Source organism: Clytia hemisphaerica, unplaced genomic scaffold (assembly GCF_902728285.1).
Source record: "Clytia hemisphaerica strain Z4C2 unplaced genomic scaffold, Clytia hemisphaerica genome assembly, whole genome shotgun sequence".
Lineage (NCBI taxonomy): Eukaryota > Metazoa > Cnidaria > Hydrozoa > Leptothecata > Clytiidae > Clytia > Clytia hemisphaerica.
Window position 1 is genome coordinate 1,172,742 of NW_027103334.1, and position 23,929 is coordinate 1,196,670.

At 36.0% G+C, this 23,929-nt stretch overlaps 5 protein-coding genes across 5 annotated transcripts in view; 4 read left to right on the forward strand and 1 right to left on the reverse strand.

Annotated features, from left to right (window-relative positions):
* Positions 1 to 9,688, forward strand: part of LOC136817068 (spatacsin-like) — a 31,903-nt gene extending 22,215 nt beyond the window's left edge. The window contains exons 14-22 of the mRNA XM_067073414.1: positions 935 to 1,072; positions 1,527 to 1,584; positions 2,691 to 2,867; positions 3,095 to 3,351; positions 4,342 to 4,513; positions 5,575 to 5,651; positions 6,449 to 6,598; positions 7,611 to 7,768; positions 8,491 to 9,688. Of these exons, the coding sequence (XP_066929515.1) occupies positions 935 to 1,072; positions 1,527 to 1,584; positions 2,691 to 2,867; positions 3,095 to 3,351; positions 4,342 to 4,513; positions 5,575 to 5,651; positions 6,449 to 6,598; positions 7,611 to 7,768; positions 8,491 to 8,662 (1,359 nt within the window). The 3' untranslated portion in view covers positions 8,663 to 9,688. The remainder of the gene's footprint in view (positions 1 to 934; positions 1,073 to 1,526; positions 1,585 to 2,690; positions 2,868 to 3,094; positions 3,352 to 4,341; positions 4,514 to 5,574; positions 5,652 to 6,448; positions 6,599 to 7,610; positions 7,769 to 8,490) is intronic.
* A 2,049-nt stretch (positions 9,689 to 11,737) lies between these two features.
* On the reverse strand, positions 11,738 to 14,322 carry LOC136816370 (uncharacterized). Its single transcript, XM_067072700.1, has 3 exons — positions 14,009 to 14,322; positions 13,602 to 13,752; positions 11,738 to 12,465 (listed from the first exon to the last, which is right to left on the reverse strand). Exons 1-3 carry the CDS (start codon positions 14,156 to 14,158, stop codon positions 11,954 to 11,956), a joined length of 813 nt encoding a protein of 270 aa, XP_066928801.1. The 5' UTR covers positions 14,159 to 14,322; the 3' UTR covers positions 11,738 to 11,953.
* Positions 14,323 to 17,332: 3,010 nt separating this feature from the next.
* Positions 17,333 to 18,859, forward strand: LOC136816084 (uncharacterized). Its single transcript, XM_067072520.1, has one exon. It carries the CDS (start codon positions 17,333 to 17,335, stop codon positions 18,857 to 18,859), a length of 1,527 nt encoding a protein of 508 aa, XP_066928621.1.
* A 1,021-nt stretch (positions 18,860 to 19,880) lies between these two features.
* On the forward strand, positions 19,881 to 21,593 carry LOC136816095 (uncharacterized). Its single transcript, XM_067072532.1, has one exon. It carries the CDS (start codon positions 19,881 to 19,883, stop codon positions 21,591 to 21,593), a length of 1,713 nt encoding a protein of 570 aa, XP_066928633.1.
* Positions 21,594 to 21,679: 86 nt separating this feature from the next.
* On the forward strand, positions 21,680 to 22,459 carry LOC136816103 (uncharacterized). The gene has a single exon (XM_067072543.1). It carries the CDS (start codon positions 21,680 to 21,682, stop codon positions 22,457 to 22,459), a length of 780 nt encoding a protein of 259 aa, XP_066928644.1.
* The last annotated feature ends 1,470 nt before the right edge of the window (positions 22,460 to 23,929 follow it).

The window sequence follows — 23,929 nt, forward strand, 5'->3', positions numbered from 1 at the left end:
AAATCTCAAATATTATTTTAAACTATTTCAAACAATTCGTACTGTTCGAGTATCATCACCGGTACAGCACGGCTCTGATGTGTCGCGAGCACAGAGTACAATGTCTGGTAAGCGCTTTGATTTCCCTATCTAGGGGTAGGAAACTATCCCAGAATAGGGCCCGGTCCGATGATATCGGAGGGTCAGCTTCTCTTCTCTCTTCTCTTCAAACACTTCAAAGACATAAAAGTCAGTCTGGTTTAAAAATTAAAATGGTAGTGGTATTATAATAAGACAGTAGGGTTCAGACCACAGATATCACCCAGCTGGCACACAACGTTGTTTCAACGTTTATCTAACGTTCAGGACGTCCATTTAACGTTAGATTAACGTCGAAACAACGTTGTATGCCAGCTGGTCATATTTTTTACACATTAGATATAGGCTAACTCCTAACAGCTTTCCCGTGGAAGTGAGTCCAGTTTTGGAGTCGACTACTCCGCCATGCTGTTTCTCAATTTATCTGAGATTTTCGAACCTTCGCATTTCAAAATAATCGAATCGTATTGTTGACGACCAGAATTGAAAACAAGATGGCGGACAAGCTCTAAATCTGGACACGCTTAGAAAACTTCTAATTCTGTGAATTACTCTCGGGTACCTAATAGCCGGGGGGGGGGTTGGAAAAAATCTCAAAACTTAATAAGCGGGGGGGTTGGAATAAAAATGTCCTTGGTGAAAAATTTTTGAAAAGGAGGCTAATACAGCTAAATTAGGACAAAAAAGAGAACTATCAAAAACATTTTCCCAAAAATTAATAAGCGGGGGGGTTGGAATAAGAATATCCTGGGTGGAAAATTTTCGAAAAATTAATTAGCGGGGGGGGGGACGGCTATTAATTACCCGAGAGTAGACTATTGCTCCACAATAAAGTCTTTTTATATCATGTTTTCAGATATTATCACGAAGTTACGAAGAGATCGTATCAGACGACCGAATGAATGTTTTGAAAAGCGTTTTCGAATCACCTTTCGATCAACGAAGACAACTAGCCAAACAATTCATCAAAGCATTCGATCTCTCTATTGATGAGGTCATTTCTTTGGTTTTGTGTTTATTTTGTACCTAAAAAATTCGACTGGAATTGGGCTATTCCAGAAAAGATTTGCACCCCCTTTGTCGAGGAGGTCGACCCCCCTGGATTTTTGTCCTTTTTTGGATCACCCTATATTGTCGACCTCTATTTACTGACCGCCCTGAATTTTCGCACTTGAAAAACCAGACCACTCTGGACTATTTTCCCGACCACCCTGTATGTCACTCCTCCTCAACATAAGGGGTACATACTATTATTGAAATAACCTATTCGGCCTCTTTCCTTATGCGGAAACTCCTTTTATTCATATGGATTAACTCAAAATTTCATTGGGTTTTTGTTGGAGACTCTATATCTACAACAAGGGAAAAATTCAAATGGATCGAACTAGATTGTCCCATTCTACATTTCATTCGGCAAATTGACCAACTGATTTAAATTTTTGTTTTAGGTTTCTACTTTTATTGCGGATACTGTTATTTCGTGGACGCGCATTATATGTGGCGAAGGTAAACAAAGAACGTTATAATAACGTCCATCTAACAGGGGGGGGGGTCGGTAGTAAAATGGTAGTAAAAGTTTTTGGGACAATTTGTCATGGAGACCACCTATTTTGCTTTTCGGACTGATTTTACAAAAAAAGCTAAAAAATGATTATTTCTGTGACATATTTTTCACTTTGTGCAAAAATTCATGTTTTGCCCTTAGAATTAAAGTCTTTTTTATATTGACAAAAAATCTCGAGAATTTTTTGTTTGCAGCAAACAAATTTCCAACAGAAAATTTTTCCAAGTTATAAAAATTTTCAGATTTTTTCAGAAAAGTCATCCAAAAAATTAAAAGAATTACAAAAATAGCTAAAATTTGCTAATTTTGCCAGTTTTAACTACCCAGGTAGTACAATTTTTTCAACATTTAACACAAAGATACCACCCATTTTTGATTAACTACCCTGGGTAGTAAAAGTTTTTTTCGATTTTTCGTCACACCACCACCGTAGTAAACGTCATTATGTCTGAGATTTTACTACCGACCCCCCCCCTGCATGTAATGTTCATAAAGTTCATATAACGTTAGATGAACGTTCGAAGAACGTTAGGTGGCTGCTTAATCTCCAAGCAGATTCTGATCCTTCGCGCATGGCACGCATTCACTCTAAAGGCCATTGCTCCGTATGAAGATCTGCCCAGGTTGGCGTACAGATCGTCACATTCGCCATATCCCTCTCTCCGATGAGAACGTAGTATGCGCAGAAAAGATGATCTGTTATGATATTAGTGGCTGCTTGGCATTCCTATGCTTTCAAAAGCAGAACTCAGTGGTTTGCGTGATTGCGCCCCGTTGGCTATTAAACTTAGAAACATCTTTTTCTCCGAATACCCGTCAAAACACACGTCTCCGTTTAAGGTTTAAAACAGCTTTTGAAAATATTTTAAATCCACGCTTTTTTTATAAGAACCAGTAAATTTAGGCTCAGGCATGGTTATTCTTAATTCGTTCTTAGGTTTTGACTAATTTTCAGCCTCGTGTTTTTATAAAAATTTTCTTATAAAGAAGAACTTTTAAGGTAAAATTGTTACTCTTTATATTGAATTCTCTAACTTTTTTTAAACAGAGGAGCTTATTTTGGAAGCTGTCACCTTAGTAACAGTTGAGGAAAGTCGCGTCCCTACCAACGAAGATATTTTATCCTTGGTACAGCTTGCAGAAAATACCTCGTTGCTAGGAACAATGCTGCTAGAGGAAGCAGTCAACATCTCTAATGAAGTCACCTCCACCTCAAAGATTGGAAGTACGGAAAAATGTTCCTAAGTCAGATAATATAGCTTTGAAGGGGGGGTCCCAAAGAAGCAATTTATGGACTCCAAAGATTTTTTTTGGACTTTTCCAAGGAGTTTCATTTATGTTTTTTTCAATGGGTTTCCTCCACCGGTATGGATTTTTAACTATTTTCAACATAAGGATTTTTTTATGCAAAATGTATTTCCATTTTGGTATTTACCATCCTATTCTCTTTAGAGCTCTCATACCAAGTAGAACTTCTCGTGTACGCCCATTACTGTTTCACCATTACGTGTGATATGGAGGGAATAGCCGGTGTTCTTCGCACCACACAGCATTGTACCAAGAGGCTAGCCAAACGAAATCAATACAGTCTGATGGTGAGATTGTTGACGGGGATTGGTCGTTTCCGTGAAATGTTCTACGTTATCGAAACACTGTACAATCAACACCATTTTGAAGTTCTCTGTCGTAAAGGGAAAGGTGACGTCAAGGTGAGCGGATTACCTGATTTAAAGGTTTTGTTTTTAAATAAGAGTGATATCGTTTGCTTACTCATCAATTTTAATTTACAAGTTTTTCCACATTGAATTGGCACAGATGTGGTGCAATATTGGTCAGAAAGAGGAAAAAAGCACAATATAACAATAGAGAGACACTGTTCTGATCTGGAAAATGTGTCTGATATGAAACGTAAAAATAAAACTTTCAAGTTTCGCGAACGTTAGTTTGGCAGATTTTTGAACTTTTTGATCAAAATTTACGGGAAAAAACTTGTGCGATTTAAAAAAAATAATTTCTTTTCACGGGGATAACTTTCTCGAATAGCTAAGGAATGCGAATGGAAAATCCTTTCAAATTTTTTTTCTTCGATCGTATCATTTTTATTGTCAATTGAAAAAAAACAACATTATAAAATGGAATCATGAAAAGTGAATGGTTTAGACTCTTCGTTGCCACCATTAGCGATAGCAACTGAAAAATTATTTTCGTGGATTCTCTACCATCAAGCATGATTCCATTGTCAATTGCCGATTTTTTGCACAAAGATGCTGATTTTAGCAATGCCCAAAATCTGGCCGATTCGGATTTTTGAGAAAAAATTTTTCCGGCCGAAAAGGGCGGAATTATGCCGGAAATCGCCGCTTCTGCAGATTTTCATTGAACTTTTTCCTAATATTTCTTTGTGTTTTTTTTCTTCACGCAAAGACATTATTGATAATAGCAATTCCCACCATCAAGCATTATTCAATTGTCAATAAAACTGATCGTTCTTTTTTCACGATCTTTTCCATTATCCGATTATTTCCATAAACTCGAACAATTCTTCCGGTGGCTTGATGACATTCTTAGGCTATTCTGCCTCTCTATAACTCGAATGTTTTCCAATATTATACTTCCCTACTTGCTCTAACTTCATTCATCAGGTAGGTTCAATCATCGTTCCGGCTTGTTATAAAAGAGTCATTTTCTCTTCTTAATAGGAGAACCAATTGAAAATGGCTTTGTTAGACTTCATGAAACGTTATCATCCAGAAGATGTAGAAAACCTGAACATGATCTCCGTTGGTTTCGGAATGTATCGCGAAGCGGCCGAACATCTAGAAAAACAAGGTCGTAAAGAAATTGAAAGAATCAAACATGATTTAAAATCAGGTGAGCGTTCACGTAATAACTTGAGTGCTAAGTTAGAAATGTCCTCTGTTTTGACAAAAAAAAAACCTTCATTTTTGTGGAAATGATACTAAAGTCTGTCTCGATATAATTTGCAGCCGAGACAAAAAAGGCTATAAATAACTTTTAATAAAATTCCAATTAGATAGCGGTTTTGTACTCGTTGAAAAGACAAACAGGAGTGGCATTTTATCATAAAGAAAAAAACTCAAAAAAGATCAGAAAATGAAGAAGAAGAAAATTAACTTCTTCAATAATTCTATCAAAAGTTACAGCCTTTTTTGTCTGTGCTGCAAATTATATTGAGAAAGACTTTAATAAAATATTTTGAATATTCAGAATTTGTGTGGTGATAGTCAAATTCCTAATTATTTTGTCTCTTGAGATTCTATAAGACATCTCCATTAGGTATTTGAACTTCGAGGTTACTCTAGTTTGTGGAACTTTGATGGGTATATTAGGCTTCTCCAGAAAAAAAGTATGGGGTTTTAAGGTTTGGAACATCTGGGGGGTATATAGGCATAACAAAGGCTGCATATCCAGGGGGTTACTCAATAGGTGTGGTGACTCTTGTAAATATCCAGGGGGTTACTCAATAGGTGTGGTGACTCTTGTAAATATCCAGGGGGTCGCATTGTGTGTTTCAATAAAAATGTTGAACATGTTCAAGTTGTATCCAGTAGTAGAGGTTTAAGCTATAGTTTGAAAGAACGAGTCAAGATTCAATACTAAACCAGTTTTACACAAATTATATAGATCTTAAAGGAACATTAAAGTAGTACGCAAACTACGTGTCATTAAAGAAAATGATTAAAATCATGTGCCCAAAACAAACTTATAAAACAATTGAAACAATCAAAATCAGCTATATTTGTTTTGATTTTGTCCCGCTCCCGCTGCATACGGTTTGTTTTCAAATTTCGTCAGTACTTTTATGTCCCTTTAAAATTGGACGTTAAATAATATCCTCATCAACCCCTATACAACTTTTTCTGGAAGAGCCCATTATTCTTCAGTCATGAGTTATTATTGTCTTTTTTAAGGTGCATCAAAAGAGGTGTCTAACACACTGGAAGAAATACGAAAAACTTTTTCATATGCTGCTGAAAATTATTCCAAAGTAAGTACTATAATAATGATATTGTGCATCAGAAAGTGAAAATGTTTGTGCTCAAGTGGCCTAGGGTCCACTTAAGGCTTTCGGGTGGACTGGGATGGCGCGACTCAAGCGGCCCGGATCAATATGGCACCCATCACTCTTTTTACTTTGCCTTTGCACAACATAAAACCGTCAGTTAGATTTTATTTGTTTTTGGAAGGTAGAAAATGGACAGGGCAAAGTTCTTACATGTTTTTTTTTTCTATGCTAAACATAGCTCATTTGTTTAAGAACAATTGAATGCTTTGCATAGTGCGAGCCTGATATAGGCGCAAATACTTGTATTTGAAAACAGGTTATTAAAAATCTGTTATTCATGCTGGTTTCTCATCTCTTAATTATAATTTTCATCTTCTACTACAGTAAAATACTTCTTATGTTTTGAAAAAAATTTTCGTAAGCATATCACTAAGCATAATCTGAGGCTGAAAATAAAATTTTGCTAAGCATATTGAGCTTCGACCCGATTTCCCCGTATGCCTATAAAAAAAAGAGTATATTGGCAGGGCCGCTGGCTTGAGGACTGAAGTGAGGGGGCCAAATATTGGAGTAAATTGGCGTAGGGTAACGGAGCTATTTTAGGACGCATTTCGAGTCTTTTTGAAAATAATTTATTGAAAAGTAACTGAAAGTTTTCAGAATAGGCTTTCTCGGCAAAAAAAAAGTGAGGGGGTCATGGCCGCCCCTGCCCCGATGACGGGGACCATGATTTGAAAGTTCTCACGAGTTATAACAAAATAATCGATTTCCGTTTTCAGGAGGAATGTCTTTATCTTGAGCAGAGCTGTACAAGACTGGCTCATCTAGCAAAGCTGCAAATCCAACTTCTCCCTTCTGGTGTGCAAGTTTTAGGGCTAACCAAACTTCAAACACAAGAATTTTTAAATACACATCAAGATTTCGTTGAGGTACTGTTTTAGCATAAATCAGATCCTGGGGTGGGGAGTACTTAGGCAAATGGAGGGTAAGGTATGTGCCGCCCTTAAGGGTACCTTTTTGGATTTCCAAAGTCCCGCTAAATGGATTTCCAAAGTCCCGCTAAGGGTAGGGAAAATCAGAAAATCAAATCTCAGTCGCACTAAGGGTCGGAGAAATAGGAAATTTCAACTTTTTATCCCCGGAAAGATCAAAATTTGGTCAAAATTGGTCAAATTTGTCTCAATAAGGGTTGTAAAATTCACATTCATTCCTTCGTTTTCTAAGGGTAAGGGTCCAATGGTCGAAAGTCGGGTGGCACCCCCCCCCAATCAGATACCCCCACCTATCAAAGCTAACCTTGCAAGGAAATTCAATGATTCAAATAATTGCTTGAAATTTAATCCTACCACAACTTTTTCAATTTTTTTAGGATTTATGCCAATGATACAAAAGTGCCTTTTACCCCAAAAATATTTCCACATTAATAACCAGAGACCTCGAGTTTATATACGAGCTTGCTAACTTTGCCATAGATTTGTTATGGTTCAACTCGAACTATAATGAATTATTATTTCAGCATTATAGGCGAAAATAGAAAAAAATGTAGTGTTTCCGGGATGCGGGTGAAGGAAAAAAGCTCTCATGCAGCCGGCCGGAAAAAAATCTTTTTTGCTACTTTTTGATAACTTAAGATCATTGAAATAGAACTTCAAATATTTTTATGTACAAACAGTATGAAGTAAGCCCTGAATACTAATGTATCAACTACTAACGAACAAAAATTGATTTACAGGCAGGAATATCTAACCAAACGACGTTTAATAGCTTGGACTGTCAACTTGAATTTTTTATGATGAACCATGTAGATGAACCCATAGTCTGTGGACGGGTCAGAATTTTTTTTTTCACCCGGCTGGTTTCCGGAAACACAACATTTTTTATTTTCGCCCAATAATCAAATAATTCATCCAGCTAAACCGCGATATTTGATTTTTCGTTCAGGCACTTGTCGTAGCGGATTGTTACGACTTTCGTGATCCAGCTATATGGAGCGAACCTATCTATCGAATGGTGGTGATAAAAGGGAATTTCAATTATTTGGATCAATTTCAATCTTTTTTTCAATTGAATTCTACAATTATTGGCAATGTTGCTTTAAGGTGAACTTATTTCCTGTCATCTAGGTTGTCATTGTAAGACTCTATACCAATTACCTTAAGAGAAGAAATTTTGGCGAATGGGCCCATTTGCCAATTTTGATGCAATAAAGATTCTAAATTTGGCGAGAATAATTTTGGCGAACGACCAATTTTGTTCAATATTTTGGCTGAAGCGTTTTTAGGAAAAATAGAGACTAAATTGAAAGAAAATTTAATTTGGCGAGAATTTATTTTGGCGAATGACCTATAAATTTAAATTTGGCGAAAAGAAATTTTGGCGAATTTGGCGAAATTTCCAGACAATTCGCCAAATTCGCCAAAGTTTTTTTCCGCCAAAATTTCTTCCCTTAAGGTAAGTCAGTAACAATTACTAGAGATGAAGCTCTTTGATGGGTAAAGAAGCCAATTATTTCCCATCCGAAACCCGTGACCCGCATGGCTTTCACGCAAACACATATGGGCCTATTCTGAGCCTTATTGGACTATTTTTGAACTTTTGGATCTTTAGATCCTAAGGTCCTAAGTGTTAAGTCCAGTATTAAAACTCAGAGTTTAAAACTTCCTGGGGAATTTCCCTTTTTTCCCCAAATATCATGACCTTGATTGTAGTGCCTAGTGAAAACAAAAAACGTGCTAGATACTATCTATCTTGCTTGGAAGAGCTTAAACATTTCACTCAAAATCATATGGCTGAAGATTTCATATCTTTTCTTTTTCTTTAGATTCAGATCAGACCGGGCGAACCAATCTCCGAACAATATGAAGAAACTACTGACCAGATTACGAGATGTGCGTTCCAAATTGAAAATCGCACGAGAACTTAATTTCACTGATGTTGAAAATAAACTACTAGAAGGGTCATCTGGAGTTTATCTTCGAGATAATACATTTTGAATCAAGAGTTTAACACATCTGCAGTAGGTTTTACCAAATTTTACAATTGTTCGATATTGCTGGTGATATAAAAAATGATTAAGACCAATTTAACTAAATTAAAGACTAATGATCAATAGCATGCCGCAGTGATTCTAAAAATAGACATCAAAATTACTGTTTTTCCGAGTTTTAATCCCACCATCCTTTGCATTAATTGCTATTGAAAGTCAATTAGATTTATTGACAATACAAATATAATAACTTGCACGCATTACGAATCAAGATGAAAAGGTTTGTGGGATTGAATTTCGGTCAAATGTTAAAAGTAATAATAATGACGTTTGTTTAGTGATGTGCTATTTTCAATGACTTTTAGAAATTTAAACATTCTATACAGTATGTGGCCCCCAAAACGGCGATCAAATTTGAAATTTCTCTCAAATCTAGAGGAAAAGAGATTTTACAAAAATCTTTGCTGCATGAAAACCTTTAACATCTCTACTTTATTTCCTGGAAGTTCTTTTTCAAAATTTTCAATTTCAACAATATTTTTCAATCGCTTAAAGATAGGTAGCTTTTTTCTAATGGCCCCCAAAACGGAGGTTTGAAATTTTAGCGATTTCTCGAGATATCTTTAAGATATGAATACAAAATTTTGACCATAGTTTTGAAATATGATTTGGAGGGTTTTGGGCATAAATCTATTTGATAAAATTTTTACATTATACACTTGGTTGTCAAAATGCAGGTTTGGGGCCCCCAAAACGGAGGTGTAGTTAAAATCAAATTATTAAGCCCACTGGTAATAGGGGGAAAAACTATGAACATATTTGTGTTTTCCCTTAAATTTAAGACCCGATGGATGTAAAATTTATGATTTTTATAAAATATTTCAAGATTTTTGATATTGCAAAGTCCAAACTGAAAATTTAGAAATTTTCAAAATGACAATTTTGATTTAACAACGTTTTAATCAAGTTTTTGAAAACAAATCTCTTTTGAAAATAATTCCATTCATGTATGGAATAAGCTGGTGAAAATTTTAGAAAAAAAGCTTAACTGAAACTGAAAATATTAAGCTTTTAAAAATATTTTTCTCCTATATTTTGAAAAAAAATGACAGAATTTGCCGATTTTGCTGATTCAGCGAAAAATTTTATATATAATGTTAATTTTTTGTTATAAACTATTAACTCAGGGTGATAGGAATAGAATTCCAAGTTTTTTTTTGCTTTTTCTCATATTTAGAATTTTCGGTTTTGTCAATGCTGATTCTAGGGCTCCAAAATATTGGTTGACCTTCAAGATGCTATATCTTTTTTACCCAGCCCCTAAAGTCATAGATGTATTTGCATTTTCTGAACGGCATTAGGTGTAGAAAGTTTCCTATACCCCGTTTTTATAACTTATTTTCAATATCCAAGGAGCTAGAGTGAGTTATATGCAATTTTTATCTAATTTTGGTGTTAAAATATTTCCTTTAGACGCAAATATGTTATTTTGAATTTGTCTCAAACCAGCAAAAACATGCTCATTTTTAAGTATAACCATCATTCTTCCAAAATAAACAAAAATCGTTTAATTCTGATTAATCTACAAGTCAGAATCTTCATTTTAATGAAAACCCCCGTTTTGGGGGCCGTCTCCATTTTGGGGGCCATATACTGTATAACGATGAGGATGATACAATCTCACGTCACTGGCAGCCACTTGGGCTTTTGAGGCATGCTAGTGATTATAGAGACTTTACGATGAAATTGACCCTCATTAAAGGGACATAAAAGTAGTAAAATGTAAACATTGCGCGAACCACGTGTCATTAAAGAGAACAATTAAAATCACATGTCCAAAACAAACTTGTAAAACAATTGAACAATCAAAATTAGCCATATTTGGTTTGATTTTTTATTTTGACATGTGACATTTATTTTGATTTTGTATCCGCTGCATACAGTTTGTTTACAAATTTCGCAAGTACTGTTATGTCCCTTCAATGAGATATTTGAGTTTAATATTTCAAAATTTACGTAAAAAGGTCTTCTTTAAACAACAGATAGGTATTTACTATTTTCTTATAACAACCATTAAATTTTTGTTTAGGATCGGCTGCGCTTTTTTTGGGGAGATTTTGAGCTTCAAATTATTCTTAAATGTTCTTGTTTTATTAGAAAAGGAATGGGATCGTTTTTGTGATTCAAAAGTTTAAGTTTGTTTGTGAATTCACTTTCAGTAGATTGAACACTAAATGACAATCTCAACAGCCCAGAATAATTAATTGTACATCTATGATAATATATTTTTGATAAAAATTATTCATTTTAGACATAGAATTTTCTAATGCATTTCATAATCTTTATGTAAGTAGAAGAATATAATAAGAAGGTTGAGAGAACCAAATTTTTGGCCATAACCTATATAATGCTCAATGGGTTTTTCCAGAAAAAGTTAGTGTCCCCCTGTCGAGGGTATTGGACACCCAGGGGGTTCAATGCTATCTGGATATCAAAGGGGTAGGCTTTTTTTAAGAGAGAGAGAATATCCACAGGGTACCCGACAAAATGCACAGATACCCTCAACCCTCTTATCCATTTGGTTATCCAGGATATCCAGGGGGGTCTTTATTTTTTAAGACACCCCTGTGTCACAGACCCGGTGGACCCCCCCCCACCCCCACCCCGGTGGAAAAAACGCCCAAAAAATCGTCCCCGGCGGAAAAAATATCCTACAATTTCAACCCCACTGCGAAATTGCTCTATGATTTTATCCCCATTGAAAACTGAATGTAAAAAATTACACTCCAAAACCATCCCCACTGGAATTTTCGAGCTGGAAACAATAGATTTTCTATCCCCATTGGCATTTTGATAGAAATTTTCATCCCCACTGAGGGAAAAAGTTCTACTGGGGCCCTGAGACAGGGGTGTTTTAAGCCAAACATCCAGGGGCTGTTGAACTCAAAAAATGGATGTTACTTTTCAAAGTGCCATTAAGAACCAACAACTTTTTGTGAGAATTTGTGGATAGTTTTACAGGATCTCTGATAAACTTTATAAATTCTATGGATAAACACATCATTTAAAATTTTAAAATTTTAAGAAGTTAAAGTTTTGAGTGCAGTTTATTGTAGACGAGTTACTTTACTTCTCGACATACATAGAAAAACCAATACCCCTCGGTTGCTAAGTATTTGTGTGTGTGTTGATACTCTTCCCTATGTCTCCTAGGAGATATGAAAAACAGATGCAGTTAAAATTAATTTGGTTCTTATTTCCAAAGTGCCGTTAATGGTAGACGAGTTATTTCAATTTTTCAACGTACATAGAAAAGCCAATACCCTTCTTTTGTGAAGCCTTGGTCGGTATCATTATCATCACATTCCATTTCGGAATTATGTACATGGACATGTGATTCCGAGGCGACAAAAATGAAATGATCCCAATAATTTGGTCGGTTGTACATTTTGTAATCATTACAATTCAAAGATTGCATCCATGAATTATCATCCTGAAGAAACCGAACATGGGGGCACATCAATCCTTCATTCATGGATGTTTTGGCGGCAAACTTGTTGATTGCGTCCTCCCCATAGATGACTATATCCAGAGTTCTTTGATGCCATGATTTGAAACAACGTGCCCGTATCTCACGGTATCTGCCAACACTAAGAAGGTTCCGTAATAGTTCCGGTGCGAGCAAAAGGTTTCCGGATGAGGCCTTATGCAGCTGTTTGATGGTTGCCGGGGAACGAATATGGTCATTGTAAAGCGATTGAAATGAGTTTTCATCATCAACTGTTATGTTTCCAACAACTAACCATCCTCCTGAATTTTAAATAGTTTAAAGTAATGAAGATGTACGCTGGCCCATTATTATCATTAGTAAATTGCAAATTCATTTACAAATTTTCGTATCAATTTTTCTTATTTTTACAATGATACTCCTAGGTCGCCATAGACATGTACGTAGATCTGCTGGGAACCCTGTTTGCACCTCTTTATCGTATACAGGCGTTGTTTCTAAAACAATGCACAAATTAGATTGAGAATTAACTCTTTGAGAAAACCGCCAGAAATGCTATATGATTTAAAATTACCAACATGCAAAAGAGAAAAATATTTTCAATTTTAGAAATTTTTAGACTTAATGTATTTTCAGAAATTACGTCTTTCTCCATGGGAGATGATTAGGTTTCGGAGAAATTTAGAAAAAAATATTCTACCTTTAGAATAATTTAATGATCAAAATCCTTCAGAACGTTGTTGATACCATTAGTTTTCCCATTTGAAGTTACGAGAAGTAGAAAAGGATAAACAATTTCATAATTTTCGATCTTGGGCAACATCGTTCATTATTACACATATGCTACCTTAAAGGAAGAAATTCTGGCGGAAAGAAAATTTGGCGGATTTGGTGGATTTGGCCAGAATTCGCCAAATTAAGTTCCCGCCAAAATTTCTTTTTTCCGCCATCCGCCAAATTAAACTTTTTTTAAATATGATCTCGTTTAAGGTGTTTTTGCATTTTTTTGCTGTTTTTACGCCATTTTAAGGATAAATTTTTCAGCAAACGCCAAATTAAATTCTTGCAAAATTTAGTTTTTTCGTCCATCCGCCAAATTAAATTCCCTCTAAAAAAACTTTTTCGGCCATCCGCCAAATTAAATTCCCGCCAAAATTTCTTCCTTTAAGGTACTCTTACGATCAACATTTTGCTATTTTCTGAAAGCCCGGGGGGGGGGGGGGGGGTACTTAGGCAAAAAGAAGAACGGGAATGTGCCGAAAAAAAGTGGAAAATTTTGAGAAAATCCCATTCAGGGTCACTTTTTTCGCAACATTTTGGCAAAATTTTCAAAAACACGAGTCACAAGTAGGGTCCATTTTTTTAAACTCAGCGTTTCACCTATCGCCTCTCCCACGGGCCAGGGGGACACACACTCATTACCATTGTATGTACTTACCCCCGTCCGATTTCATTTCACAGAAACCTTGATGGGAATTACCATTGAACTCCAGCAAGTAGAAATCGGAATGGTCTGCACATTTTGGACATCTCTCTTGAACGTCTTTGCAATTTTTGAAGGTTTTGCAAGAAATACATTCATAGCAACTCTGTGAAATTGATATAAAATACTTTCTATGCACATCAAATTTTTGCGAGCTTATTATAATAATTTATAGGAAAAATATATTTTTGTATAATAGAGAGCAAAGACTATAACCTTACTTTTTTCCGCTACTTTCATATCACAGGGGACCACCCATTTCTTTCAAAATATTTTCATAACGGGACACTTTATAGACTAGCTGAATAATTCTTGATTACGAAGCATACTGAATACAAAATTGGCCTATGTATATATATCACCTTATCTTCATCGTATTGTGCTTTCAAAATTTCTTGGTATGAAACACCACCATCAATATTTGGCATTTCAGTTCGATTCAACAATAACATTGCTTTTCGTTCCCCACAAAATAGTTTTCCATACATTTGATTCGACATTTTAAAGCACATTCTGTTGGTGATCTAGCTGAGAGAGGTTTTGGCGGTAATTCATTTTCTGATGTTACATTTGGATTCTTTATGGCTTCATACCATTTGCCTTGTACAGATTCGCAATGGTTTAAAATAATCAGCATGAAAATTAGCACTTTCATCTTAAAGATTACTATTCTAAACCTTTCCACTTGAAAAAAATATCCACTCTCCAAAGTAGAAGATGACCTCGTAAAAGAAATAACCAGCATTTTCTAAGCTAACTCAGACAAAAAATTATCAAAAAGTCAAATTATCATTATAATACAACCACAGGAGCCATTTTTCATAGGAAAATGAGACTTGATTCTTAGCTTAGCTTTAGCAAGCGGTTGAGTATTTTTTTTTCTCCAAACAAACTGATCGTTAGGTGGATTTCCTAGAATTAGATGTTAAAAGATATAAAGATGAAACCAAAATTTTAAACGTGCCCTTTTTTCTGCTGAGAAAAGTTAAGAACTGTCAAGGCTTTGTTCAATAAATCTATGGTTCTTATAAAAAAAGATTTGTACTTTAGATTAAACTTTAAATTCCTTTCGTGATTTTTAAAAGAATATTTTCTAAATAATCACAGCCATTTCTGTCTCAATCCAATAAAGCCTAAACAAGTTTTCAAAAGTGTTTATACCGCCATCTGGACATTTTTGAGTGGATCTCCAGGAAATTATTTTCCTCCTACGGTCTCACTTAATTACTCACTTAATCCTCAAATGAAATGTACGTTTTTTTATAAGAACATCCAAAAAATTTTCAAGCCTTCGGATGTTCTTAACTTTTTGAGTTCTGAGCCTGAAATGTTCTTAACATGTTCTTATTTTGGCATTTTTTGAGTATTTCCGTCCATTTTCCTAAGAAATCGAGTGATGTTATAGAATCTGAAAAAACCTTTAATGTTTTTAACTTGGCTGCGCTCATCCCTCATATAGTTTTTGTTATATTAAGACCTCTCTTTTTTTTCGACGAGGGAAAAAGGTCATTACACGGAACAGTGTTTGTTTGGGTTTTAAAATTAAGTCAACCTCGTATATAATTACACCCTCTTCTCACAGACCTACTGGAAAAATTGACAAAAATATCGTGCCGGTGGAAAATCATTCTCTAATTTTTGCCCCGACAGAGAATAGTAAAATAAACCAATCCTCACTGCAAAATATTGTGCTATTTTATTCATCAGATATTCATCCCCACTGAATTTTTTGACTTCAAAAACAAAATAATTGAAATATCCCCAGCCATGAAAAAAGTGACCTACCCCTTAAATCCCACCTTTAAACTTAAAGAAAAGATTATTTTTGCTTTTAATAGCGTCTTTACTAGATATACTGTCAGGCTTTGCACAGAAGAAATTTAATTAAAGTTAATTTTTTTAATTTTTTCACTTGGATTTTAAAACATCACATCAGAATAAAGATCGAATTCGGGAAAAGTTGATGGAAAATATCAAGCTAGGGTTAGCCAAATGTAAGTCTGTGGTTGCTTATATAAATCATATTCCTGTATAGATCTCTGATTGTTAACTTGGGCTGCTGGTAAAGAAAAAAGCGCCATTTGCTAAGTCCCTCTTATATTTTCATAAGACAAACCTATATTGTCAAGTACAGAATTTAAAAAAAAATTGAAAAAACATCTTCATGTGTACACCACTTTCTTACCTTTATACTTTTACTTTCATCGCTACAGGATTCTGGTGAAGTTGTTGCAATTTTTCTAAAAAGTACGGACTAAATTTTCGGAACATTTCTACATTGAATTAGCGTAAAATCCGTAAATTTCGGTTTCAAATCGGTTGATATCGATTTTGGTCCTACCTCAAAACTCAATGTTTTTGAAAGTTGCAAGTGATTTAAACTGGAGACTAGATGTTGAGTTTCTGAATGATTCATAGGAATATGGTTACTTGACCCCCGCCAAAGGGAAGTTTCACTTATTCTATGATAATTTGTTGTTTTGGGAATATTAACCCCTATCGAGTTTCAGTCCGTTAATTCTATCCCCACTGGCTGAAAAAATCCTACCGGGTCTGTGAGAAGGGAGTGTATACTTTAGGCGCACAAAATTTCACGAGCAGAAACTTTCGTCTTTAGAAATTATAGGAAGGGCAATCGCGAAAGTTTATGCTCACGAAAAATTCTTCAAATAATAGAAAATCTATAAAACTTCAAACTTTGAATAAAATGTAACTTTTATGGCATTTTTTAGCCTGCTAAAAGACTATAATAAGTCAAAGGACAAATGTTTCAAGCCAATCTAAGAAGCACTTATCCGTTATAAAATATTTTTCCGTTAAATTCGCGAAATTAAATGTCGTAAATTTCGCGATTTTTCGTCCTCGCAAAAGTTTCTGCTCGCGAAAGTTTGTAGTGTACGCCTAAAGTAATTCTGAAAAAAAGACGGGGATAAGCAACCTTGTCCCATGTGTTTCCAGGCTTTATTTACGTTACTGATTGACTTATCTAGCGCGATCAGGATATGGAAACGACTAGCAGCTGATAATGCAAAGGGAATGAGGTTAGTGAATAAATAACAAGGAATTAATAAAAAATACAGATAAAACTTTGCATATAATTAGTGATTGCTGATTTGATTTAAAGGTACAAGGTTTTCCGTGGGTACGAGATTGAAACTTGTGGCCTAGCCTACCCTAATGCTAAGGCTAAAATTTGAAGATTATATTGCCCCTCCTGACACGGATTTAACGAGGCTGCCCAGCAGTAACTCTAATCGCGACCAGGTAAAACATAGCAAAAAAATGGATTGTCACGCATCCCTTTGAAAAAGTCCAAATCACGCATCACACAGCTCAAAAATCGTTCAAAATTAAATCATGATCACGTTTTGACTTCTGATCACGCAATCACGAATAAAAATTTCCAAATCACGTTATCACGCTAGAAAAAAGTACCTATCACGCCCCACGCCTGGGGGTCTTTTAACCATTCTACTAACACATTCTACCGTGAAAAGCGCAGGTCGAAATCATATATCGACGCTGTGCTGACCAATCTAGATTCCATCCAGCGCGCAAAACCATGACTACAAGATTTTGGATGAAGTTCAAAATCGAAACCAGAAAGTCGAAAGGATTTTCTCATCAAACAGAAACGATGTTTCAAGTGCTTGAAAATAGGACATGATAGTAAAAGTTGTAGATCGATGCGCAGTTGTTATCATTGTCGAAAAAATCATCATAGCAGTATTTGTAAAACCTTCAAGAAAGAGGAAGATACGCCAGAAGATACTCAGTCGAATTTAGCAAGCAGTTCGTGTACCGTTTTGCTACAAACAGCCAAAGCCAAAATCGAAAATGTCGAGAAAAATCGTTCGTCCGAAAGTAGAATTTTCTTTGACCCTGGTAGTCAGTTGAGTTATGTTACACCCACATTGAGTCGAAAGCTGAATCTAAAGCAAATTGGAAAAAAGAAACTTTGTATCCAATCGTTCGGAAACAACAAAACCGTCAAAACCTTACCCTTGGTCGAATTTAACGTGAAAACTTCGAAAGGACAGGTTCCTGTGCAAGCCTACGTATCCGAAATCAGTCAACCCGTTTCGAGACAGAACACAGTCGAATGTCAAAAACTTTTTGAACATTTGAAAGGTTTAAAACTGGCAGATCCAAATCATGAAAAAGCCATCGATATTGATATTTTGATTGGCTCTAACTTTTATTGGGATTTTATACACACTGAAGGTGCTGTTACTGGCAAGTCTGGCCAGCCCATTGCTTTGAGTTCGTCGTTGGGATACGTTTTGAGTGGTCCTGCTGATTTAAAAGAAAAGATTTCGTCCGGAATTTTTTTCTCACATGTTTTGAAAGCCGTCATTAGTGAAAATGATCGATTATCTGAAACCGTTGATAAGTTCTGGGACTTGGAGAGTCTTGGAATAAAATGTGAAAACTTTGATACCGAAAAACGTGAATTTGTGAAGGAGTGTGAGAACTCATTAAAATTTAACGAGAAAGAGAAAATGTATGAAGCAACATATCCAGTCAAAGAGGAGAATTGGTTGCTAGGAGATAATTATGAACTGTGTAGAAAAAGACTTCAATGTTTATCAAGAAGCTTCGAAAACAATCAACAATTATTGAAAGATTATCAAAAGATTTTCAATGAACAGTTAACAAAAGGTGTTATCGAAAAAGCGCCAAATGATCAAGAGGTTGGAAAAACACATTACATTCCGCACCACGCTGTTATCAAACCAGAAAAATCAACAACAAAGGTACGCATTGTTTATGACGCGAGTGCAAAGGCAAATAACAATGAGTTATTTTCTTTAAATGAATGTTTAGAGGCGGGTCCTCCATTGAATACAGATCTCTTTGAAATTTTGTTACGTTTTCGAACAGACAAAGTCGCCATTGTCGGTGATATTGAAAAGGCTTTTCTACACATTAAACTAAACAACGAACAGAGAGACCTTACTAGATTTTTATGGTTCAAAAATTCAGACAAAATTGATTTTAAAAACTTTGAAGCAAACGAAATTGTTGAGTACCGGATGTGCAGAGTTTTGTTTGGGATAAACGCATCGCCCTTCGTTTTGAATGCCACCCTACAACATCATATCAGAACAGCAAACGACGCAGAGTTCGAGAACAACCTTATCAAATCGCTACATGTGGATGATTTGACAACAAGCAAACGAACTGTTGCTGAAGCTGAAGAGTTCGGCTAGTTCGAAACGCAGGTCACAGGTCACAGGTCAACAGGTCACAGGTCACAGGTCAACAAAGTGCTGACCGGAAAAAAGATAATAAGATCATAACATATACATAACATAACATCAATACATAACGCATTAAATTACAAAAAAGTAATACATGTTATTTAGATATCATAAAATGACAATTGAATAAAATAACAACCTAGTGACACTTACTTACAAAAATAATGACAAAATCATAAAATATGATGCCTAACAAGACAAAAGCACGAAAAATATTTATTATACAAAATGTGATGTGGATGGTGTGAATGGATATAAAACGGCACCAATCAGAAGCTTGTGAGGTCCCTAAGAGAGTGGTTTTAGAAGGATGAAACTAATTAATCATTCAATTGTTATTTTAATGACTTAATGACAATTTTTGACAAAAATGTTGACAGAATCACAAAATATCATGTCTTACAAGAGAAAAACACCAAAAATATTTAGCATACCGAATGTGATGATAACAATATGGCTGGATATAAAATTACACCAATCAGAAGCTCGTGAGTTCTCTGAGAAGGTAGTTTTAGAGCGATGAGTTTTATTATATAACATTACAAACATTACAATATGTAATATACCTGTTATACGTATAATATGGTTTTAAATTTTCTGGTCTGCGTTATACACGGCGCAAACTGCGAAAGATCGATAAAAGCACATGGTTAAATTTTGATGTTTGAAATGGTTTTATATGGATGAAATTGCTTGAGAATTATGTTTTTGATAATTCTTTGTGTTTTCCAAACATTTTCCTCTGCAATGACATTGATTAGAGTCAACCTGTGACCTGTGACCTGTGACCTGTGACCTGTTGACCTGTGACCTGTGACCTGCGTTTCGAACTAGCCGTGAAGAGTTTGTCGAGAAAACGAAAGAGCATTTATCGAAAGCATCGTTTAACCTGAGAAAATTCCAATCCAACTCGAAGGAACTTGAATCCAAACTCCAATCGAAATACGGAGAAACCGAAAACCCTACTGTGATGGGTAAAACGAAAGTCCTTGGTGTTACATGGGACAAAGAATCTGACGAACTTTGTTTCCAACTCAAAAGCTTATCGAGTTTGAAACCGACGAAACGCAATGTGTTGAGAGCATTGGCGTCCATTTATGATCCGTTAGGACTGATTAACCCTATCGTGTTAACGTTGAAATTGTATTTTCAGAAATTGTGTCTAAGTAAAATTGATTGGGACACGCCCATCGACGGTGATCTGCTTTGTGAATGGCAAAATTTGGTGAAAGACTTTGAGTATACACAAGAGATCAGAGTCGAAAGAGCTTATTCGAGTGTTAAACAAAATGTCAAGGAAATTCAGTTACATGGCTTCTCAGATGCTTCTGACGACGCACATGGTTGCTGTATCTACACACGAATCGTATCAAAGGATGGTGATATCAAGACAAGCCTCGTCACATCAAAGTCACACGTGAATCCAATCAAGACGAAATCAAAAACCGAACCTGATGACCAGAAGTTGACGACACCCAGAATGGAGTTGGTAGCTATACTTATTGTATCACGTCTCATGAATGTTGTTAAGAGACACTTAGAAATGAACTTTGAATTTGAAAAATTTACTGTATGGACTGACAGTAGTGTTGCTTACTGTTGGGTCAAGAACATTGAAACTTCGAGAAAACAAGACAGATATATTAAGAATATTTCTGATGAGATTAGACGAAATTTTGAATCTCTCTCGATTGAACTGAAATTAGTTGCTACAAAGCAAAATCCTTCGGACATTGCGTCCCGGGGGTCTAAGCCAGCACGTCTAGATGGTTGTAAATTATGGTTTTATGGTCCTGAGTTTCTAATTATGCCTGAATCTCAGTGGCCTCGTTTGAAAGTCGGTGACAAATTTTCTGAGGTCCCTGGTCCTCTAACTATACCTGAGAAGACGGGAACAAACCTCAAACCTTTTAGTGATGGTGTCAACAAGGGTCCTAATCTTCTAAATATACCTGAGGAGAAGGATACCCTTTCATTCAATATTAGTGATGGGACTGAGTGGATAACTATACCTGAAGCTCAGTCCAACCTTGGTGAAATTATTGACGTTCAAAGATTTCGGTCTTTTGAACAATTGTTACGTGTTACTGGGTATGTCTTCAAATTTGTGGAGAACATACGTTGTTGGAAAAATAAAAACAACAAACAAATAAATAAGAAACAAATAAACAAACAGAATATTTTGAATGCTGATGATTTGCTATCAGCCAAGAAGAAATGGTTATTGGATGCCCAAAGAGGTATTCCAGACGAAATGAAGAAAAATCTTTTCCTTGGAGGGGAAGTGTACAGATGGAAGGGAAGATTGAACAATGCTCCAATTCCCTTTGACGTAAAGCATCCAATATGGTTACCTACGAACAGTCCACTTGTTGATTTGTTGATCAAGCAAGCCCACGACAAGGTAATGCATAATGGCCAACGTGAAACTTTGAACGAACTACGATCCCAATTTCAAATTCCAAGATTGCGTCAACGCGTCCGTCATTTTATCTACAAATGTACGATTTGCAAGAAACATGGTGGTAAAGCTTATCGTTATCCAGAATCTTACGATTTACCAAAGTCTAGACTACAAGTTGGTGCCGCTTTCCAGAACATTGGAATCGATTATTGCGGTCATATTTGGTGTATAATGTATTCGACAAAACGAATGAAAAGTTCAAGGTATGGATTTCATTGATCACATGTCAAGCCAGTCGGGCTGTATATTTAGACATTGCTACAGACTACAGTGGAGAGTCGTGCATTGAAGTATTAAGGAGATTTATGAATCGCAGAGGAATCCCAGAAGAAATCTTTTCAGACAAAGGTTCAACGTTCACTGCAGAAAACGTACAAAACTTTGTTACAAATTGTCAAATTCGATGGAAGTTTAGCCTCGAGAAAGCACCTTGGTTTAATGGGTTTACAGAGAGACTTGTGAAATCCGTGAAAACGTGTTTGAATAAAGCTTTGAACAACAAAACGCTGAAGTACGATGAATTCCTTTCGTTATTGATTGAAATTGAACGAACAATCAACAACCGTCCTTTAACCTTCATCTATGACGAATTGACAGAAGAACCTCTCACCCCGAATCATTTATTATACGGTAAACGTCTCGGACGTAACACAAATACAACAAACGACAACAGTGACAGTTTTGAGTTGTCAGAAAACACGAAGCAAGCAATTGAACACTTTTGGAAACGTTGGAAAACAGAATTCTTACTCGAGTTGAGAGAAACACACAAGAAACTTGCACGAAAGAACTCAAGCGAAATGATCAACGAGAATGATATCGTTTTAATCAATGAGGAAAATGTTAAACGTAATGATTGGAGGAAAGGTAGAGTGAGTAAATTGTTACGAGGAAGAGATGGTAAAGTTCGCGGAGCCGAACTCGTCGTTGTAAACAAATACGGTAACGGTATTCTCCGAAGACCTATCAATAAACTATTTCCGTTTGAGTATCATCACTCACGAGTAAGTGATGACAAGAACAATCAAGAAGTGAAAATCAAATTCATCGACAAACGTGACCTCCCCTCGTGCGTGGGAGTGTGATATTTTTATTGTATTATATTGTTTTAGGTCATCGAGACTAATCGAGGCCTATTTAGTGCTTTTGTTGATTTTGTTTACCACAGTCCTCTAAAGAAAGTCATTGAGACAACACGTAAAATATTTCAGATGGTGCGAGAGCAGACATTTGTACTAGAGGGTTCTGGACTAGAGACCAACGGGCATTTTTTGACGTTAGGGTTTTTAACCCATACGCCCAGAGGTACTCTAAGACGAGCCTCTCACATTTGAAATGAACGAGAAGGAAAAAAAACGTCAGTACAATCAAAGGATCATTCGTGGTTGAAGCAGGCTCATTTACTCCTTTGATTTTTACCACCAACGGGGCCCCCCCAGCGGTTTGCGTGAATGCGTGAATGGGCTTTTTTGGTTGCGTGAATGCGTGAAAATCGAAAAAAAATTGCGTGAATGCGTGAATTGAAAAAACTTGCGTGAACGTGAAAATCCATATTTCTATTGTGTGAATGCGTGAATCTGCCCTGTTTTTTGCGTGAACGCGTGAATTTTTCCTTTTCACAGTTTGTAGAAAACCCCAAGGTGCGCACCTATCCCAAATTCAAGGGATGCCAGGTGAAGGTGCACAAAAAATCAGCAACTTTCAAATTCTCTATTTTATAAAACGATTCATGATTTAGATGCGCTTTCTAGCAATCTAGACACCTTAAATTTCCAGATTTTTTTGCTCGGGCCAAACATGTATTGGCCCTCGAATCTTAAATAACTCTAATTTGCCCCCTTGAAAGTGTTTGTTTAAGATAAAACCATGGTTATGCATGATGAGTGATCCAGGGCCAGGGCCAGGGCCAGCCAGGGCCAGAGCCACTGGGGGCAGGAGGCGGCCATGACTTCACCACGTTTTTGCAAATAAAAAGAAACTTATTTCAAAGAAATTTTTACCCATGATGTAGACTTTCGTTAACCTGATTTCTTGGCAAAATTAGTCTGAAATGGAGTCGTATTTAAGCACATCAGAGGGTTAAAATAGAAATTTTCTCCTGTCGGCGCAAAACATGGTTGCGCCTCCTTAGTCGCTATGTTTTCGGCCCCTCCACGTTAGGAAATTAATTCGCGAGCCCTGATTAAAACCTTTCTTTTTAAATTTTTTTGATCGCTTCGCTCGCAACAAATGTTCATTCTTTTACCTCATTTTACAAGCTATCAAGCGAACGTACCTTGCCTCTAAGTTAGAGTCTAACGAATTTAGACTACATTCTTTTTCAATGGTGTTAAAGAGAGCATTTTTAGCCGAACGCGAGCGACAGAGTAAGCATCATGGTGTCATACTCGAGTTTGTTTGACCTATTTTTGATAATGTTTAAGCTATTTTTTGTACAAAAATTCGCCTGCGGCGCATATCTTTTCACTTATTATCGCGATACTTTAACTGCAGAAGCTTCACCTTTTCCAAACGATCGTGACAAGTTAGAAGAATCAAATATTTTGCGTGACGGC

Bases quoted from the DNA above. Each gene is read 5' to 3' on its own strand.
- LOC136816095 (XM_067072532.1), top strand. From the start codon at position 19,881: ATGGGTAAAACGAAAGTCCTTGGTGTTACATGGGACAAAGAATCTGAC.
- LOC136816103 (XM_067072543.1), top strand. From the start codon at position 21,680: ATGAATCGCAGAGGAATCCCAGAAGAAATCTTTTCAGACAAAGGTTCA.
- LOC136816370 (XM_067072700.1), bottom strand. From the start codon at position 14,158: ATGTGCTTTAAAATGTCGAATCAAATGTATGGAAAACTATTTTGTGGG. The intron at 13,753-14,008 runs GTGATATATATA...TCAATTTCACAG, and splicing joins CACAATACGATGAAGATAAG to AGTTGCTATGAATGTATTTC. The intron at 12,466-13,601 runs GTAAGTACATAC...TTTAAAATTCAG, and splicing joins TGAAATGAAATCGGACGGGG to GAGGATGGTTAGTTGTTGGA.
- LOC136816084 (XM_067072520.1), top strand. From the start codon at position 17,333: ATGCGCAGTTGTTATCATTGTCGAAAAAATCATCATAGCAGTATTTGT.